The 20,716-nt window shown below is 43.3% G+C and overlaps 1 protein-coding gene across 2 annotated transcripts in view; it reads left to right on the forward strand.

Annotated features, from left to right (window-relative positions):
- The first annotated feature begins 4,992 nt into the window (after positions 1-4,992).
- Positions 4,993-20,716, forward strand: part of YPEL2 (yippee like 2) — a 47,734-nt gene continuing 32,010 nt past the window's right edge. The window contains exon 1 of one of the 2 annotated variants that reach the window (XM_026071394.1): positions 4,993-5,298. In XM_026071394.1, the coding sequence (XP_025927179.1) occupies positions 5,182-5,298 (117 nt within the window). In that variant the 5' untranslated portion in view covers positions 4,993-5,181. The remainder of the gene's footprint in view (positions 5,299-20,716) is intronic. The other variant, XR_003254440.1, reaches the window with a different exon arrangement.

Genomic DNA, 20,716 nt, shown 5'->3' on the forward strand with positions numbered 1-20,716 from the left:
ATATTAATGAGAAGAGGCACCAAAGAAGGAAGGTTGGCTTTCAACACAGACAGACTTTTTCAAAACTTTTATAGGCAGCTTTACAGAGCATTTGTTGTGTTCTAATAAGTATTTAACTGACTAAAGTTTCTCATCTTAAAAAGCAAATAATCTGCGCGATGAAACCCCAAACCCAACAGACCTGCTGTCTGCCTTTTCAGAATGAAGAGATTGGCCTCTGAGCTGCTTTGCACACCGGTTTTATGCAAAACTGGACTTCTGTTTGGTAGCTTTTATGTTCTCAGCCATTTGGCATATGGACTTGTACAAACAGTAGCCTCGTCTAGCAAGTGTTTGGCACAGACTAAGTATTTCTCCTTTTCTGTGTTCCTGAATTTCTAAACAGTCTCACATAAAAAGTGGCCGTTGGACAGGTAGAAGGTGACTGCTGAACCAAAAAGTTGTCGCCTGGACAGGAAAATATGTATCATGTTTTATCCTTTGTGGAGAGGTAGCATCTGCTTATGACTTAGCAGGATTAGGCAAGGCATCCCTAAGGTACACATGCACAGTGTGTGCAAGCAGTACATTCAGCTAATTCTCTCGCTGATAGCCACAGAAAATGGTGTCTCTAAGCTTTTTCCTTAGAATTCTTTCCTTCTTTTGCCCTAAATCAGTTTTCTGACTTCTTGCAAATTGCTTAATATACGCAAATTTCTATTCCATTGACTTGAGTGGGTCTGTCCCAGAGATGAAGTTGTCTTGAATTATAAAAAAAAATACTGGACTGTGTTGCTGATGGCAGAAATGCAATATCTTTAACCATATTGGGTGCCATGATTAATCATTAATAGATTAGTAATAGAATGACTTCGCAAATGCCCACCATCAGTGAGATTGACAGTTATTAACTCATGTGATCCTGAAAAGCCAAAGGCCCAGCCTGAGATCATCCCTGTGCCTATGTTCTATAGTAGAATGAATGCAGCATTAACCATTAAATGTATTATAATTCAGTTGTGTTTGTCCCTAGGACAGAAGAAAAATACAGGAGGTTGTTTTTTGTGTTGCTGAGAACAATGGCTCCTATTTTGTATGTTTTGAGATGATATTCAAGAGGGAAGCGGGTCCTTACAACTTAGTGGCTGTGCTCATAGGCTGCAAGAATGCATTTCCTATTGTTTTTCCCTCCTCTTCTGCACTATGATGAGAATAGAGCTCTTGGCGGTTAAGGTGCATCAGTCAGACGATGGGGTTGAACGCTGTGCGTACATGGTGCCTTTATAAAGTATTACTACCGTACTTGAGCTTGTCTGAAGTCTTTTAAAGGTGTTTCCCACCTAGCATCTTCACTAGGTTTCACACCAAGATCGTAGCTCACAGATCTTTATTCTCTCCCCTGCCCTAAGTAAAGAGATCAATTTTGGCCTTTTCAGAACAGGACTGAGAGCAGGAGCTACAGTTTATCTTAATCTGTGCTCAGGTATCATCTCACTTGCATTTTTTGTCCACTTCTCAAAGGGCAAATGGATTTGCCAACCTCAGGTGTGTTGTGAGGTCAAATAAATGAATACTCCTGAAGTGCTTTTTTAGAAAGCTTTATATAGCAGATAATTTTTAAATTCATTTCTCTGTTAGGTAAATTCAGTGGTAGTATTTCCTCTTTTACTCATTGCTGTTCTAGAATATTGATGTTTAGGAAGCCTGGGCAGAGAGGACAGCAAAGAACACATACAGCCTTGCCCTAATGTTTATTCTGGTTGGGCGTAATTTCTGTCTCCGTTTGGCTGAGATGGTGCCTATGGACTGCTTTCTCTCCAACTGTGGTGCTGCAGTGCTAGACTGTTGTTGCTGTGTTAGGCAGCTGATTGGAAAAGAAGTCTGTTGGCATGACAGTATGGGAGGGAAGTAGTAAAACTGTCTGTTGGTGTATTTACCTACCTGTGCTGCAGAAAAAGGGGGGGAGAGGATTGCACCGTTTCGTTACAGTTAAATGAAATCTAAGGTTCAGACACAGGCTGTTTTCTCGTATAGAAATCAGGTGAAGTGATTGCCAATCCTTTCTTGCTCTTTTCTCCAGCTGGTCTGTCCTCTGTAATCTGTTTCTTACTGACAGGGCTTGGTGATTTGCCTTGGAATCCAATTGCATTTGGCCCAAGTAAGAGCACATTTAGTCTCCTGCTTCCTTGCACTTGGATGGCAAGGCTCACAAATTCCAGCCTCTGAGATCCGTTACAGATAGGATATAGTGTATCAGCTGCTGAATCAGGGGGTTGGAATTTGGGGATGGTTCTGTTGTCCTGTGACTATAAAGGCTGGCACTTGGTTAGTCCAGGAAAACCGGGATATGTTGCTTTTAGTTAAATCAGCAGAAAATAAGGAAGGGGTCTCCTTATTTTTGTGTCTTTTTCCAATTCTGTTTTAGCCTGAGGTTTCAATCCCCTAAGTGTTTCTCACCCCAGAGGGGAAAACAATGCTGTGTAATGCAAAATTAACTCACTGTTGACAATCTTCTGGTGTGCTTGAAGAACTGAGGCAGGATAAGGGTGAGGAGTGTTTGATTTCTCTTACTTCGCTGATTAGTGTCAAAAGCCAGAACTTGCTGAAATCCAGAGCTGTAGCTATGCACCAAATAGTGCACAGACAGGCTGCTTAGCTACAAGTTGGCCAGATGAATTCCCAGCAAGGCCAAAGGAAAGACCTGTTTTGACTAGAATAGGAGCAGGTTTAGTTTCTAACAAGCTGGAAAGTGAGCCCTTCTGTGTCAGGCCGGGTCTTCCAAAGTTCTCGCTGTAACTTTAATTGGAAAAGATTAATCTGATCAGTTAGTATGTGCAAAGAGCTTTAAGGATGAAAAGTGCTATGTAAGTGCTGACTGTGGTGATGGTGATAGATATGCTTTATCAGCAGTTTGCAGGGTGAGTAAGAATCTTTCTCCCTTTGACTGTAAGAGAGCTGCCTCCTGGAGGGCAGAAGAAAAATATTTCAGAAAAAAAAAACAGAAAACCCCCAAACCTAAACCAGAGATGTCCTGTTTTCTTGTTGGTGTCTGCCTCCTGTTGAGCACTCTCCGTGGGCATAATATAACGAACCTTTGACAATACTAAATGATGCCCTTGTGAGCTTATAAAAACTCTCCAGTATAATGCTTGTAGCAACTTTCCTGAAAAGCTTGCAGATAGCGTGCCCGGCTCTCGGGGATTGTCCGGTTGGCAGTAGGTGCAATGCTTTCAGAAGTGATAAAGTAACTTGGATGCCTTGAATGCTCTTTTTCAACAATTAAAAAAGACTTAGGAGCAGAGGTGTTAAAAACAGGTTTCCGTAAATGGCATTTTGGTACCTAAGTGACTAGGTTTTTTGCAGATCCCACTGTCTGACAGTGATCACACATTAGGCTTTTTGACAGACAGCAGCGATGGTGTCTGATTTTTATTGTCATTTTTTCCGTATGACTTGAACTGTTCTGTTGTGGTGAGATGCTTCTGTCCAATGCTAACATTAGGCAGAAGAGGCCATCGAAATGGGATGTGTGCATAAGTTCTGCAGGACTGTCTCCTACAAGAGTTTTCTTGGGTCCTGCCTTAAGTTCCCTGAATCATCTTCTGATTTCCAGCCTGCTTTTTTGGACAGTTTCCCTGTTTGCAAGCAAGAAAGATGTATTTGCTTAGAATAGTCTAATTCCAGCATTTCTCTGTAGCACACCTTGAGCTCTGCGTATCGCTGGCCCTTTGGGAAGGCTCATCCTGCTGAGCAGTAGCAGAACCAGCTTAGCATGCAAACTCTGAGCTATTTGAATAGTATAGCAGCACAGAGACCTGGGCTGGCTTTATTCTGACCTGGAAGATAATCAGATACACTTCAGGTGAGTTACTCCTGGCAGCTTACAGACCAGCTCTTAAGCTTTTGTGCTTTGTCCACTTCAGAAATTTACATTTCAGGTCATGTTGGATTTGGGGGGAGGGAGGGTTAAGGCAATTGCAATGCTTGATATACAAAGTGCAGACTTGGGAACTGAACAGAATCACATGTTTTATGGAAAGGAAAATCCTCTTGGGAGGGGCAGCCAGAGTCCATGATTAATTTCTAGAGCATGCATGCATGCCATGTAGCAGAGGAAGGGAGGGGAGCTACTTCATTTATCCTGTATGTTTCTTCAATCCTCAGAAGAAAATTTGTGTCTTGTAAGGCTTATAGATGTGGATATCTGAAAAACTGATTTCTACCAAAAAAGACCCAGGCATGAGCTACGTAGCAAGTTCTATCAAATGTGTTAGGTAAAAGGTGTTTCAATACTGAATAGGATTTTTAACCAGTCTGCTACTATCAAGAGTAGCCTTTGGAGGCTGCTTCTACCTTTGGCTGTTGTCAGATGTTCTGAGTAAAAAATACTAGAATGCAGTTTATAGGGTAGCTTCTACTGTCAGAACTTTCAGCAAGTTATGAAGGAGAACATGATGAAGTAATACTCATTTCCCATGTGGAAACTAGGGCAGAATGAAGAGGAGAACTGGTTTGGTGACTAGTGCACTTTCCTAGTGGCTGAGGAAACCCAAGTTCAGTTCCCAGCTTTCCCACAGACTTCCGCTGTGTCGGGTTAGTGAGTCGCCTAGGACAGCAGCCAGCAATGCCGACTCTGCATCCCTACTTTCTCTCCAGCTAATAGAGCAGGGTTTCTCCAAGGGGTGGTACAGAGCTGGACCTTAACATGTGCTGTCCCCCAGGGGCATTTGGGAGACTAGGTTTGATTAAAATCATTTTCTTAACATCTTTGTACCTCTATAATCCTTTCCAAATACATTAACTGTTGGAAGACTGAATCCTCCTTGATTTAGTCAGCAGACAGTACTCTGGTCTCCTAGCTACTCTGACTCTTCCCTGCTTTCTTGATCAAATGCTAGATCATTCTGTTGGCTAGGAGACCGTGGTAGGTTGCATTTTTGTCTGGTGTGTGTTGAGTGCATTTGCCTGGTGTGACTCTGCTGCTGTCTGTTCCTTTTCTGAACTTAGATTTGAGTGAAGCCTCCGTCCCCTCCATCAGAATCTCTTCCTCTGAAGCTGTCACCAGCGTGTGGAGCCTGCCCCACACCCATCACCTGCCAAACCACGGCCTTTACCTGTGTCTTCCGGTGTTTCCCGTGCGACCCATCCTGTGGGAGTGCCTCCTGGGCCACCCCGGAGTTCACGCAGCGCTCAGTGGCTCCAATGGTGAAGATGACAAGGTCCAAGACTTTCCAGGCATATCTGCCTTCATGCCACAGGACCTACAGCTGCATTCACTGCAGGGCTCACCTTGCCAACCACGATGAACTCATTTCCAAGGTACGTGCATGACCTCACCCTGCAGGTGTTCGGGTAGACGTCTCCTCCCTGGGGAGCGGAATGGCACGCTCACGCTGCAGGTCAGTTGCTGTGGAAATGCCTGGCGTAGTTGGCACTGCAGTTTTTGCCTGGAAGATGGGCTGTTAGCCTAGTGGATCTACCTGTGAGCTTCTTTTTTTTTTGTTTTAAGTGACCTTGAAACTAGCTGTGGGGGAGAGGTTTCCAAATTCTGACTTTTGGAGTGCTCTTACTGGTGGTCAGTCTCATCTCAATACTCACTCCTCCCTCTCACTTCCAGCTGCAGAACTGCAGTACCTGGTGGCTAAGACCACATGAATTACCTTCCCAGTACTTTTTGTTCATGTACATGCTTGTCAGTGTAGCCAAAGGGTTGTTGCATGATCATGAATTGGAGAAGTGTGTGGAGATGTTTCTCTGTTCAACTGTGAACTATGCCAAGCAACTACCCTAGAGCCCCTACTTAAGGGAAGTTTCTCTGAACTGCTACTGAAATGTAAGACAGCTTTCCAAAAATTATTGAATTGTTGCTCAAACCTTTGTCGTTTTGCCAGTCTCCTAACAAGAAACTTTGTGGAGAAGAAGCAAGGGATGGTGGGTTGTGCTCTGAGCTGATGAGGGTGGAAGGATTCTGTCCTGTGTTCTGAACTGTTGATCACAAGGGAAAGGGTCTTGAGGATAAGCTGAATGAGAAGCTTTCAGGACCAGCAAATCGGGAGTCTTTGAGGTGGAGGGAGTAGGCCAGTAAGAAGATCTTTTTCTGAAGTTCAAAAACTGCTGCTATACTTTCTCAGAGCAGCTATTTGAGCCTGCTGTGCCTGGCTATGGTCAGGCATCAAGTTTCCAGGTCTTGGCTGCTTTGGCAATCAACCGTTCCATAAAGTTTATTCAGCTCATAAAATTTGTGTTCAGAAAAAGCAGACACACCACAAGATTTATTAGCTGAGACGAGAGGAAATTGTACTATGAGCTGTGACCGGTGGTGGGGGAAGGGTGCAACTTAAACCAGTTTGGCTTCTTGGAGCAGTGTTTAGAGAAAGGCCAGGATCGCAAGGGACAGAGGTGCTCTGCCTGTTAGAAAGTGTGTAGTGCTTCCCTCCTTCCTGCTTGCACAGAAAAGATTAGAAAGTGTCACCTTGCATCAAGGGCATTGGTCCTCACTAGGTTGAAATCTTAGCAGCTGTGGAGGTTCTCTTGAATTCTTCCTTCTGGGGTTTCAGGACCTGTCTTCTTCCATCGGAGACTGTTCCCTTCCTTTTTCCTCTTTGATGTTGTATGGACTAGGTTGATCGGCACCTCTGTGATGTTATCTCCATGCCAAACAATTGAATTTTAAGTATTCTGATAATGAATAACGCTGACTACAGACTGCAACAATTTTATTTTTCACAGCTCCCATATAGAGAAGCTTCCTATTAGGATATAATTTCTTAGTCGTTCTGGGCCCCATGGGAGTTCCTCTTCTGGTACAATGGCAGCCTTTCTTGGCAGTGCTGTCCTTAAGGGTCATAACGCTGTGAGCTTCTAAAGAGCCAGAGGTTATACATTTCCTCAACAGAAAGAGGTTTTGAAATGTAAATGTCAACAGCACAGTCTAACAGTTTGTGCCCAGGTCTGGATATGAAACACTTTCAACTTCTCAGGCCAGCTGTGTGACTTCAGGACCTTGTTCATGTGCTCAGTTTTGGTATCTGTAAAATACCAGTTTTGGTATCTGTCACTCCCCTGCCTGTCCAGGGTATTGGGAGAGTTGTCACAAGCTGGATTTTGTGTTGAGATGCAGAAGATGCTTTACTGGATAAAGAGGGAGACTTGTTTTACTTACTGTTTTTTTTGTGGATCAGGGTTTGCGTGGTGCTTTTTTTCTGACATAGCTGGTCCCCATCCAGGGAAAGTACAAGGTTATAAACAACCAGTAGTTTCACCTTTGACACTTCCTTCTCCTTCTTGTCCATGCTCCTCCTGGTCCACTGTGCAATGCAGCCAGTTTTGCAGGCAAGTAGCTTCCAGCAGAGCAATGCCAGTGCTGCAGACTGCTTGGAATTTGAGCGTCCAGCCAGCAAGGCATACAGTAACTGCCCAGGAATGCTGACTGCTAAAATATGCAACATAAGAGGGAAGATATGAAAGCACGAAATAAGGCCATTTGTATTGGATTGTGGAAATATTGATTGCAATGTGTTGGGGTGCTCATACCTGCTCTTTCGAAAAGCCCATTGTGGACTGTGGTGTAAATTCATAATGGAGCTGGGGCTGCAATGGCTGGTGGAGCATTAGCGGGTCATGCAACTTGAGCCCAAAAGGGTTTGAGGTTTTAGGTTTTATTTCTCAGAGTTAGAAATCTTATTAAAATACAATCTTTGTATAATTGTAAACCTTATAAAAATAATTGTGCAATCATAATTTGTACAACCAGCTATTAAACTGAGAACAGAAGGGCAGTCCCTGCCTCAGGGGGTTTCCAATATGTGTAGAAACTTTCCCAGGCAAACTTAAATAGTCATCTTTTTATCTGTTTGAGTTTGGATTTAAACATCTCCCTGAGGCCTTCTGCAGTTCTTTCATCACAGCCTTGTATTAGCATCTGAGAACCAGGCAGTGCAATTGCCTTACTTGTTTTCCATGTGAAAATCTAGGAAACCGAAGAAAGAAACAAGCACCATGAGGTTTGAAAAGGGAGTGAGATATTATTTCAAACTGGAGTGTTTCTCAGTCTGCAGTGTATCCCATCCTGAACCTGACTATGTCACTTTAATCACAACAGCCCAAATGACACCATCTTTGGAAACTTTCCCCAGAAAACAGGCTTTTATATAACAGCAGGGTGTTGGTGTTTTGGCTTGATGAAATTAATTCCTCTATTCCTCTTGCCCCAAGTTGTGCAGAGACCACATGAGAGCTGTGCTGCTTTGCATGCCATGAGCTTTTAACTCCTTTGAATACATACAAATTGCAGCATTGGCTCATGCGGTTGGCTGAAGCACTAGCTGGAGCTGAATCCCAATTTTGTTCTGTGTAAATTCATAGTTTATTTTCTCTTCATCTCTGAGTTTCCTCTCTTAGCCCTTCAGCACCAGCGTTAACTTAATCTGGCTTCGCAGTATTTTGCCAAGACTTGGTATCACAAACTCTTTGACAAACATGCCTCAGCAGGACTGGTTTTGCTTTTTTTTTTTCTTCTTAAAGGAAACCTTGTACATTTAAGGTGGGTAGAAGGTTCCTCAATAAGCCATTGCTATTTAAAGAAAATAATCGATGCATAGGCTTTTAAGAAACTCCAAAGCTGTTACATGAAGCCAGTTACCAAAATGTTGCCTGCTTACTTGGCCTTTTATCTTCTGCAGCCGGAGGGAGAAAGTGGTTTAGTATGTCTGATTTGTAATAAGATCTCAGTTGTGGGTTGGATCGTCTGGCCAAGAAAGGTCTTATTGACTTAGGAAATAGAAGGTGATCAGATAGATTGGGTGGAGTAACTAGTTTTCCTTTATATACATATATTCCTTTGGTGTCTGGGTTAGCATGAGTAAAGGTTCTTCTTTCCTTGTAGCAGTGCATCATTTAAAAATGTATGCCAAATTTAGTACATACTCTTGTTTCATTGCTTTTTCCAATGCCTAAGTGGACTGAGACTCTGAGAACTCAACCTAGCTCTGCAACAGATTCCTCTATGACCTTGAGTAAGTCACTTAATGTCTTTATTTCTCCTTTCCCCACTGTACAATGAAATGCTGCTGTTTTGTCCAGTCTGCTTAGAAAATAAAGCTTTGGAACAGGTACTGACTGCTAGCGTGAATTAGTACAGTGTATCCTAATCCTTTTTGGCTTTACTGTAAAAATAAAAAATATCATGCCAGGCAACTATAGTTTAAAAAGCATAGTTCAATATCTTCCTATTGCCAAAAAACAAATGAAAGACATTTTTTGTTACATTTCTCCTTTCCAAGCAGAAAATCCTATGGTTTTCAGATATATTTAAGAAAAATACATATTCCATAACCAATGGTGGCAAAATCTCTCCTGAAGTGGGAGACGGATGGGCTGTTTCTGAGGAGTGTGGCTGCTTCATTGTTTTCCAGTGGGGCTTGGGGTGCAACTAATGCAATGAGCATTCAGCAGTGTAAACAGCATCTCTTCTTTTTCTCAAAATGACAGTTGTGATGCTGGTTTCTGCGTACTCTGTGCTGTAGGAATTCTTTGACAGCCTTTTCTGTTTGAATTCATATGTACCTGGTGTCCAGTGGAATAGGATGGGAACAAGAGCAGAAGGATACAAACCAAACACAGCCACGTTAGAGTCTCGGTTGCTGACTTTTCTTGCTATGTGAACAGTAATTCAGCAGAAATGTCCCTGATTATGGAAGTATGTAGGGAATGTCTTGTGGGCGTCCTGCAGGTTTTTTTTCATGAATTACTGTGATCCAAGTGCTAAATGTTATGCAGTGATGTATTCTCTGAAGTTAGCCCAAGGCTTGCCTGGGAAGTGTAATGTTTTTCTTTGATGTCTGCACAGGACCCTTTCTGAACATGAATGCGAAACCTTTCAACACAAAAGGCTGCAGCTCTGCCAGCGCAGAGAATTTAGGGAAAATAGCAAATGTGTGTGTGTCTGCCTTTCACATTTGGGATTGGACTGTTAGCTAGGGAATGCGTAGAAGCTCTATATGTATCTTTTAGGACAGGAAGGAGATGCAAGGTTTCTAAGCAAATGTCACTCACAATCATTGTGGCCTAGCTGCTTCCCTGGGAGCCAGGCTGCTGGAGCCTGAGGTGGTGTTATAGATACCTTTTGGTGATCCTGATGGCCTGCTGGAAGCATCAAACTTTGCTCCTTGTTACACATGGATCTTAAAGGATTTGAAACTTTGGTGCCAGCTTTTAGATAAGTAGTGGATGAATTCAGCTACTTCAAAGCATTTCATGCACATAGGCGGTGTACATGACAGGCACTGAGATAAGCGGCAGTTGTTGGGTTGGGTTTTTTTTTCCCCTCCGAGTATCTGGGGAAGACAGTATGTAATGTTCTTAGTTCCTCACTTCTCATGGACCAGCAGTGCTGCCAAGTCAGCATGTCGGTTTGCCTGGAAGACATGAAGTTATTTGCCCAGGGGGGACATGCATACATGGAAACAAGCTGAAAACTAACCCTAAAATTGTGATATAGCTGTTTCAAAATTTTAATGGAAAGAGAAAAAGGTATTTAGTAAGTGTCCAAGATCAGTGAAGTGAAACTCTTACATTTTCATCATGGGAAAAAACTGTGTGTGTTGAGGTGAGTATTCTCTTTTTAAGGGTGAAATCACCATTTTGCTTTATGTTAGGTTTCTTCTTTCCTTAAAAGTAGTTCTTGTTTCTTCCTGAATATAGATTTAAGTTCCCAGCTTCACACTAATGAACTTTTAAGGCCAAGAGGAGCTATCAGATCATGAAGCATAACCTCCTGTAGTGCATGGGCCAGTGGATTTCATTGTGGTTGCGACATGTCTTCCAGAAAAAGCATTTAGTCTTGATTTGAAGTCTTCAGAAGGGAAAATTCATTGCTTCGCATGGTCATTTTTTCCAGTGGTTAATCATCCTTACTGTTAAAAATTGGAGACTTTGAATTTAAATTTCTGGCTTGTGTTCCAGTCATTGGCTATTATTTTCCCTTTTTGTTAATGAAATAGATCTATAGTACCTAGTATTTTTCCCTATAAAAGGTATTAGTATACTGTAATTAAGGCCATTCTTGATCACTTTTTGATAGGCTAAACAATTCCAACTTTGTACGTCATGGCGAAATGTTATTTTTTCCAGTTCTAAATCATTTTTGTGGTTCTTTTCTACATCTGTAGCATTTCAACATCTTTTTAAGAATGAAAACAGGGCTGGTCTCATTGTTCCAGCCTCAGTCTCAGCAGTATACAGCAGAAGCATCTTTACTGTCTACGCATTTAAGAATTGCATTAGTCTTACTGGCTCGGCACTGCACAGTAAGTTTCTGTTTGTTTATTTGTCCACTGTTAGCTCTTTATGTACCAGGTTTATCAATGTTATGCACATTTCCAGCAGCTGTACAGTAGCTTTTGCATTGTCATTTTCACTCTTGTTCCCTAAGGAATTGTCACTTTTAAATATTATCCAGAGCTTTGTTTTTAATTGCATGTATTACTAGAGTTCAAGCTGTAAGTGATGAACAGCAAAGCAGTTCTCTAAGAAGTCATTAGGTTCTTAGCTTCCCTTTTCATTGCTACAAACTTGTATATACGTACCCAATAGTCTTGACTTCCATAAAGTTTAAAATTAGACATGAGCTGAGGGAACTTCAATTCTCAGTAAACAATGTGTCATCAAAGTTGTTGTTAAACAGGAGTTTCTTCTTCAGTGTCTTAACCAAGAGATTGAGCATTGATTGGGCAGAGATGAACACCTGTACTCAAATTCATCCCCAAGATACCTTTATAGACAGATTAGTGTTTACTGTCCTTGCTGGCCTGCATTACAGTAGGGAGAAATGGAGTGGATGTCGTTTGAGAACCTCTCATCAGCTCTGAGAAGCCTTTATTTGAGAGAGAGGATAAACAAACAGAAATGCCCCTTGCTGGAAAAAGTCACAATATGAAATCTTGAAATCTGAGCCGTGTAATGAGTATTGGTAGTACCTATTCCATAGCACAGCTACCTAAATTGGATCTTTCTGTCCTGTGTAATTGCTTCCTCTGGGGCTCATCCTGCAAGTTACAGAGTGCTCCCTCGGTTCCTAGTGTCCTTAATGGGATCTGAAGGTAGTCAGGGACAGGCCTCTTATTTAGTCAGGCTGTGGTTGTTTAATGGAAAGAGCCCAAGGTAATTTGTACCTCCTTGTATAATTGTGTTTATATTGCAATTAATTGCTATGTGAGTTTAAAATATTTCATGCTGTTCCAAAAAAGAAAGAAGAGAGTAATAATTCAAAATGGTTTTGAATTCCCTGTCAGGGAGGAGGAACAGACAGAGTAAAAATGGATCTTCTAACCCATCACTTTCTTTATGGAAATAACTCTCCTTTCATCTGCTTCCTCTGCCTTAGAATTGATGACCTGGGCATAAATAAAATATTGTTCCCATTTATTATCCAGGGAACTGCCAGGGACGAAGGACAGTGAATCATCAGGGTTTTTGCATCTGCTGCAAATCCTGAACAACTGGAGCATGGAGTTGCTCAGGTCTGAGCCTTCCTGGGTTCGTTGGGTGTTTGTTGTTGGCCCTTACAGCTGGAAGAGGAGGAAATGCAAGCAGGCTCAATGGCTTGCTGATCGGGTGAACTGCCCTATGACCTTCCTGCGCAGGTGTGTACTTTTTATATGGTTTATAATTGTAAGATTGGGCCCAGGAAAACACAGAGGTGTGGGTGCGAGTGTCGTAACTCTGGAACCTCCAAGTGCTGGAAATGGCTGGTGGGTCCAGTCTGTGATCTACTGACAGCTGCACATATGTGTGGGCAAACTGTAACCCTGGGAACATTATCTGTTGTAGGCCTGCGTCCAGAGGGGCTGACTGGTGTCTCAAACGCTGGTGGGGTTCTCGTAAGATAGGAAAAATAAAGGGCTTTTTCAGCTGCTGCCTCTTGGGGAGAAGTACCCTGGCTTCTCAGGAGGAGTTTCTTGTGATGCTGTTTTCTGTTGCATTCTCACTTTGCAGTAGCGGGAAATGCTGTTAGAGGGCTTTACACCTGTTCTAGGGGAGCCCTTATGTCTGCCAGCAATAAGCAAATTTCTCTAGGATCCTGGCCTCTCCTGGGGAGGGAGCGGGGGGCAGCATCTGTCTGGTGGTGGTGGTTGACCTGACAGTTTTTCTCAGCCAGCAGAACACAGATAGGCAAGGACTAAAGTACAAACACACAAGGAAACTCCACCCGGAGTCCCCTCTCTTAAAATACACTGTGTTTTCATCTAAATCACAACCATCAGATTAGAATAAGCAGCTACAAAGAAGGTACAAACTGAGGCTACCGTTACCCCAAACCTGGAATTAGATTTCCAGTGATTTCTCTTTTTTTTTAGCAGTGATTGTTATGGAAGGAATGAGTTAAAATCAGATTAAGTTTAGCTGCTTACAGAGTATCTCAAGTACAAATACCTCAATTCCAGTCCAGCTCTGAGAGGAGAGGATGAGGAGAAATACAGGAGTGTGTACACACATGTTCTGCTCTAAAACTCCAGGTCAGGCCTGTCCTGCATTCTGGCGTGTGGTGTGACTACCAGGGCTGAGAAACCTCGGTGTCTGGGGAGCTGTCCTCTGGTGTACACGTTTTCATTTGATTTCCACAGAGGGCACACCCACAGTAGTAAAATGAGGTGCAGTACCATAAAGCTTGTTTTGTAGTGGAGATGAATATTCAGAATATAAAAGGAAGATTGAACAAAGAAAAGGGAACTTTTAGCCTTCTCCTCAGCAGTAAGGTGGCTTGATCTTACTGAGGGGACAGAGAAGAGCTCTGCACATTCTCCCATGGACAGCTCTGCATTTGCTGAAAAGCAAGTTTCCTCTCATTGTCAACATTAGCGCTATTGTGAGCTTACAGGCTGCGTTAATGGAATACAGTGTTCCACTATTACATGGACAGCCGCTATTATGCTGCTAATTCAATAACTGTTGCATTAGCAGTTTCCATCTTCCTTCCACGTTCTGTCTTGTGTTTATCTCTAAAATCCATACAGCAGCAATAATTAATGTGGAAAGAAAGGGCACTGCCCTCTCTCCCTCCTGCCTTGCCACTCCTTTTTTAAATGGCTTGATTGTTGGTCAATCAACCAACAGGTCATTGACCTACAGGAAAACAGGAGCACCCAAAAATTTTGGGGGGGGAAAAAAGCCTCATAGCTTGCAGAAACACCAGAGTAAAATGTGTTTTTCATCTCTCTGTGCCCAGAAGGAAACAGCTGGGCTTTCTGTTGTGCATCTGTTCACGCTGTCCTTATGTCCTAAAGCACAAAGGGTTGCATTCGAGCGATGTCACCGATAACTTAAGTGTCAGAGATGCCAAGCCCGTCTTAGCTCCCTTGAACTTCCTGCGGATCTGGGAATGCTGGTGTCTCTTGGGAGTGAGGGTGTGAAGGTGGAGGGATCAGGGTTAACCAACAGAATGGCCTAAGGCCCAGCATGAAAACCTAGATGTGCATCTTCATGTCAGAGTGGAACTGGTTCCTCTTTCTATTTCCTTCTCCCATCCTGTATCATCTAGATCATTCAGTTAGTAGTAGTGCTAATGTGAGGAGCGCCATATACTTTATATGAATGAATATAGCTTGTACCAGCAGGCCTATCTCAATAGTTTTCCCTTTTTTAATGTTGGATAAATGTCGGTCTTCTGTTGTGAGTGTTCTTCTACTTGTTCAGCATTTTTAAAAGTAAATAGTGCATTTGCTTCATTTTCTGTAGTATTTCCATCCTTTTTCATCTTAAAGTCAAGTTCTGAAGCATGACAGCGGCACCAGAGGCCATCAAAAATCACAAAAGAAGCTGCGAAAGGTTGCAGAGTTTTACAGAAGTAATAAATCTGGTATAGTTTTTATTTGCTTTCAGTTTTTTGCCTTTAGCATTCACATTTTGAAACTCTACTTTGAAGTCTGTGGGGTAGAAACACATTTATAAATAAATAAAAGCAGAGTCCAGGAGCCCAGGGCTTTAATGAGCAGTCTGAATAGCACAAAACTCACGATAACATGATGAGACCTAACAATGTCGCATTTAAACTGAGTGAAAGCCTGGAGGGAGCCCACCAGGCATGTTGGAAGGAGAAGGGGACAGAGTGGTTTGCAACTGAGTTTTGACATACTATATAGAGCTTTGCTCAGCTTTAGCTTAGCAGAGTGCTGGCTTAAATAGGTATTAGAAATCTGTGCACCTGAGGAAAAACAAAAATCTAGCAATTTGTATTTCCCTAATTACTGCTTTTCATTAATTGCAAAGCCTCTGAAGAGATCTCTCCTTTCCTCTGCGACTGCAATATAAAATTTGCCTTTGAAAGAAATCTCTTCCTCTCCCCTCTGATGCTAATGGGCAGTCATACTGACACACGAGTTAATAACTGGGAATTTGCTCCTGAATCCTGACCCATTTAACTCAGTTTGTGCAGCCTGTCTGCCTGGAAGCAATACAGCCCCATTGGAGCTTTGGTGTCACCTTCATGTTGTGCTGGCGTGTGTTCAAGAACCGTTCCAATAAACAGGACAGAACAGCATTTCGTGGCTCGCTTCTGATGGTATCGGGCATCTGCGTGGTCCCGTTTGTTTTCCATCTTCCTGAGCAGCACTGATGTTATAGAGATAACCCTGCAGAGCGTGCTCAGAATGGTCTCTTGCAGTTTATGCCACTTTTTCCCTTTGCGCTTTTGGATGTGGCTTATATTGCCAAGGGGAGTCTTGTGAACGATGCTGCTTTTTCTTACTTTCAGCTCCTGTAAGCATGAAAAGATGAGAGAATCTCACTTTTTTATTATTTAAATTAAGTCCTTATTTTAAAAAATGATTTAATTACTACTTAAATTTGCATAATTTTAAAGCCAGCCTAATTATTTGAAGGATAAGGAGGGGGAGGCTGGTATGTGACACTGGAACACGTGGATTTCAGAACAGAGCACAGAATCTGCGAAGGAAAAGCTGCCTGAGTGCGAAAGGGCTCTTTGGGGTTTTGGAGGCCTGAGCAGGGCGTTGGCTGACTGGCAGCTGGACAGCTTCCTTCAGCCACTTCGGAAAGGCTGCCTTTAAGTCCCTTCTTCTTTTATTTGTGGCACAGAGAACTCAGATGCAGCCCATGCAATGCTATTTCTCCCCCCGTAAGCACTGATGGAAGAAGCGGGTAGCGCGTGCGCGTTGATCTTGTTGCACTGGATGTGATCTGCTTAGGAACGTGCAGCGGTTCCTGTACCGCCGATGGGCGGAGAGTCTCCTTCCACGCGCGAGGCCAGGAATTGATGCTTTCCCCACAAAAGTGGGTTGCAAGAGAAGCATAAGGTTCTTCAGTCACTGCTGATTTGCTCATTGACTAAGCTATAGTTCAACTCTGAGAAACTAATTTAAATATTTCTGCTTACTCAAATTGACTTTTTCCCTGACAGTGTCATCGTATGGCCCGTTCTTGGCAGCGGCGAATGTGTTTTGCAGGCGGTGGAGGCAGTGCCACCAGGATGGCCTGCGGGTGGTTTTGAGGGTGTGCGTTCAGACCTTTTGCACTGTCCGGCTGCAGTCTCCCCCCACCTATCCTGTGCGGGGAAAGTGCTGAGCTGGTTCCTGTTAGGACAAAAGGCTCCTGCCGGGAGCACAGCTCGCCCCTGCTGCGCTGCCAGGAAAACCCACCACCACTCGCTTTGGGTGTGGAGGGGACAGGAATGGGTACTTGCTGCTGCCAGGAGGCCGAATAAAAAAAATCATAGGGATGTCTGCCATTTTTCCGGTCTGTGCAGCACCTTCCATCACACAGACCGCTACTAACCGGGGATACAAGCACTGTGTAAAACTGCTCCTTTTTTGTAGGGTGTAGCTGTTTCTAGGATAAAACATAGCAGACTCCTAGTTATTCACTGTGCTATTGCACAGCAACTTAGACTGCTAGGGAATAATGTCATGCTGGAATAATTGAATTACTTCAGAGATGAGTTTGGTCCACTAATTCTGTATCGACTTTGGTCTTTAAATAGCGTTAAGGACCCGTGTTAAAACTCAATTAAAACTCAGGAACGCAGTTAGAACAGGGTAAGGTCACATCTGTGCACAAGGTGGAATAATGTAACCAGTTCCCTTGATATGGGTTTCTATCTAGCATAATCAGAGCAAAATTGAATCTCAGTTTAATCTGATCATTCACTGTCCCTTCTGCGAGGAAGAACAAGGTGGAATTAATGAACCCCGAGGAGGGCTCTGTAGTCTGTGTGGATACAGGGACCTGCTAATTGAACTTGTACTCCCTTGGCAAGTACTTGGGCATGATGCAAGCAGACGGTTGAAATGGCTTGTGCTGTCTGGTGCAGCCCCCCATAATCTGCAGCGGATATTTTCATAGTTAAATTTTCCTGTTTTTCTTTCTGCTGGGAGAGCCTGAGTAGTGACTCACCAGTAATCTCCTCTTAGAGTCATCATATACCTGGTGCTGTTATACTGGCTGCTATAAACATATTGCAAGGCTTACTTTTTTTAATCAGATCGTTTTTGCCTTAATTAATGGGGCTTGAAAGATGCCATTAAGGCAGAGCTTTCTGTGCGATGTCAATTGTTAGATGGGACAGCAGCTGATAGGAACTGGGATTAAGGGCTGGAGAGAGTGGGAGGAGAGTGAGGAATGCAGAGATAATCTTTTTGATGAATAGGACAGAGCATCCGAGAGCTGCAGCTGCCGGTGGCCAGCTCCTCGGCTGTGTGCGTGTTTCTGTGGCTCTAGAATGTGGAAGAGGCACAACTGTATCTTAAAATGGCTTAGTCCGCCTATTTTAGGGAGGAAACCAGAGGTAAAAATATCAGTATTCAGAAGGGACAAGGAGCTGCTGTATTGATGTGTTTACGTGCACAAGTGTGGGTGCGGCAAATCTACCTGGCCTGAGCCGGACTGCGGACTGTCACGCTGCAATGGAGCCAGGAGCTAGGCCTGGCCACGGGTTTGACCCAGGTGAGGATTTTACTTTTTCCCTTTTGTCCACTCTGTTGCCAAACTTGATCCAAAACTAGGAATGAGTGGTGGTGGCTTTTTAGTGAAGACAGGATGGCCAGAGATTTTTTTAAATCCTGCAGACAATGCGAACAGGAATTGCCTTGTTTTGAGATTGAAACTTCCTTGCGTCCAATACCTACTTGACCAGGATAATGCTGCAGATTCTTGTTTGCAGCGTTGGCTTGGCCAAGGTTGTTATGAAACTATAGTTGTGACTGGGAGAAGCCTTTTATGGTCTTAGGTTTATATTGCTAGAAAATCTCTGGGGAATTTGTCATGAGGGCTGTGAAATAGGAGACAGGAGCTCTGGTTTGGTCTTTATCTGACCATATTTTCTCTTTCACAGCAGTCAAGTCCACTGTATTAAGCCTTGTATTCCTTAGAAAAACTCCCATTGAATTTGAAAGGTTCGGGCCTTTGGACAGTGTGCATTTCTGCTGAGAACCACTTGTAAACTAAGTATATTATGACATTTTCTTCATTTTGGTATAAACACTGCAGCAGGGGTTAATCTAAATCTGGGCTAGTATGTATCACTGTAAGAGCGTTCTCAATTTTTGTAGTTTTACTGTGAGTCTCACAGTATTTGGTGGTTCTTGAAATCCCATCTGCTCGAATCAAGGAATTGAGTAAGAATTTTGATGTATTTGAAGGCGTAGGAAAAGCCCACCTTCGGGCCAAACATGACTTAGATTGATAGTGTCTGGCATCTCGTGGGTTGCCAGTGAAATTTCACCTCACCTGTGTTTGCATTGACTCCGGTGAGTCTAAGGAAGTCAAGTCAAACTGAAACAGAATTAAAAAATGCATTGGAAAAAAACCCTCTGTAATTGGCTGCCTTGAAATAAGCGGTTTCTGAAGGCCTGTTGGGAATCGGAGTTGGGGAGCTGATTGCAAATAGATTTGAATCATCCTGTCTGATTTGATGAGACCAGAGTCTCACTCCGTGTTGACCTTTCCCATCTGAAATCTGCCGCATGTTTCTATGGTAATGGACTTCTCTGCAGCACGAACCCAAGACTTGAGCCAACTGCACCCATCACTGCCAGCATTAACAAGGTTATGCGGAAAGCGCTGGAAATCAGTTTCTACTAGAACTCATACTTGGGGTCATTTTGTGTGTCACTAGTGGTAATGCAAGTCTTCTGCTCCTTTGGCAGCAGATGTGATTTAAGCTTTGCTTTGGTCACACTTAAACATCTTCCCCCCCCCCCCCCAAGTGAATTTGTATTAGAACAGAAATCTTATCCTTGGAAGTTTAAGGGCTGAATCAGCAGCAGGAATAGATAAATCCTGCAGGCAGTCTTCTGCAAATGACTCTAGTAATTTAAAAATAAAAGGTGTACATGTAGGTGGGAAGTGAGAGATAACAGAGCTATCTCTGAATAGATCATCGGATGAGTTTTTCACCCACAGACTTCAGTGACTTTTAAAGACGGTAGCTCCTAATATTCTTTGTCTTATTCACTGAATTTCTCTGTCCCAATGGAGATATCACAAACACAAAAAACATGTCTTCTTTTGAAAAGTCCAGATGGCTGTGATCAGTTGGCTTCTCCAGATGCTGCCGTTTCCCATTGCCTAGGACATGCAGACTCCCATTGATCTCCAGCAGAGGCTTTGGTCCCTCTATTCCTGTTTGCATTCTTGCGATGAGAATTATTTGCAGCTTGGAGAGGTACACTCTTCCTTTTTCCCCTTGGACCTCTTTGGGACCAGTTGCCTTTCCATTTTTGTTTTATTGGTTTGTGTAAAGGCTGCCAGCTGCATACAGGTAAGTGGGGGTTTTCTCTGCTGCAGTCTGCAGAGAGCAAGCATCAGTATGTAACTGTTTAATCCTGGCAACTGCTTGCTGGTTTTCCAGATGATTCCAGCCAGCTCTTTTTGTGTTTAGCCTATTGTCAAATGCCATCACAAAGACTTTGGGATGTTAATCCTGTCGTCTGTTCAGTGTGTGGAACTGCTGAGTGGGCTATGGAGTGAATGGGAAGCTGTAGGGACTAGGGAAAGGGGTTTGGTGTGTAGGCGTGTTTGGGGTGCATTCAGAATTCATACTTTTGGCTGTACTGACTGCACGTGAAAACTTCCTTTCACGTCTCCAGCAGTCACCAATAGCAAAGGAATGTGTAAGCGCAAAGGTCTGATGCCAGTGGGAAGGCAGGTGGAACATGAGACAAGGTGGCTCGAGGGTGATGTGTCCCTGTGTCTGTCTGTAGTTGTCCATGTGCTGTGGCTGTGCTGAAGAAGGCTCTGGAAGTCATGCGTATTGCTCAGAAAACACAGAGCAAACAGAATGGTAGATTGAGCGCTTCAGATTGGGGTCAGAATATAACACATGGACTAAACCAAAGTGACAGCTCCCGAGGTCAAGGGCGTTGAATATATAGGGGTTCAGATCTGAATCTCCCAGGGCGAGTCCATCTCTAGTGAGCAGAACGTGTCTGCCACAAGGGAGCTAGCACTTCCTAGATGCTGGCTCCATGTCACGCTTCCTTCTGCAGCAGATCTGGGTTAAGAGCACCTGTGAACCCCAAGCTCCCTGTTCTGCAGTCTGTCTCTCACTAGAACTGTCATTCTGCATCATAGATAGTCCTTTGCCAGCAAATTTAGTTTAAGAACTTCCTGCTCTGAACTACTTGTATCTGCCCCCATACTGTGATTATTAAATAGTTTGTGTGATTGTGCTTTAAACTGGATACACGATATGATACAATAAGGAAAGGCTACTTCCCCCACTCACCCC

The sequence above is a fragment of the Apteryx rowi genome, unplaced genomic scaffold (genome assembly GCF_003343035.1).
Source record: "Apteryx rowi isolate R43461 unplaced genomic scaffold, aptRow1 scaffold_325, whole genome shotgun sequence".
Classification (NCBI taxonomy): Eukaryota; Metazoa; Chordata; class Aves; order Apterygiformes; family Apterygidae; genus Apteryx; species Apteryx rowi.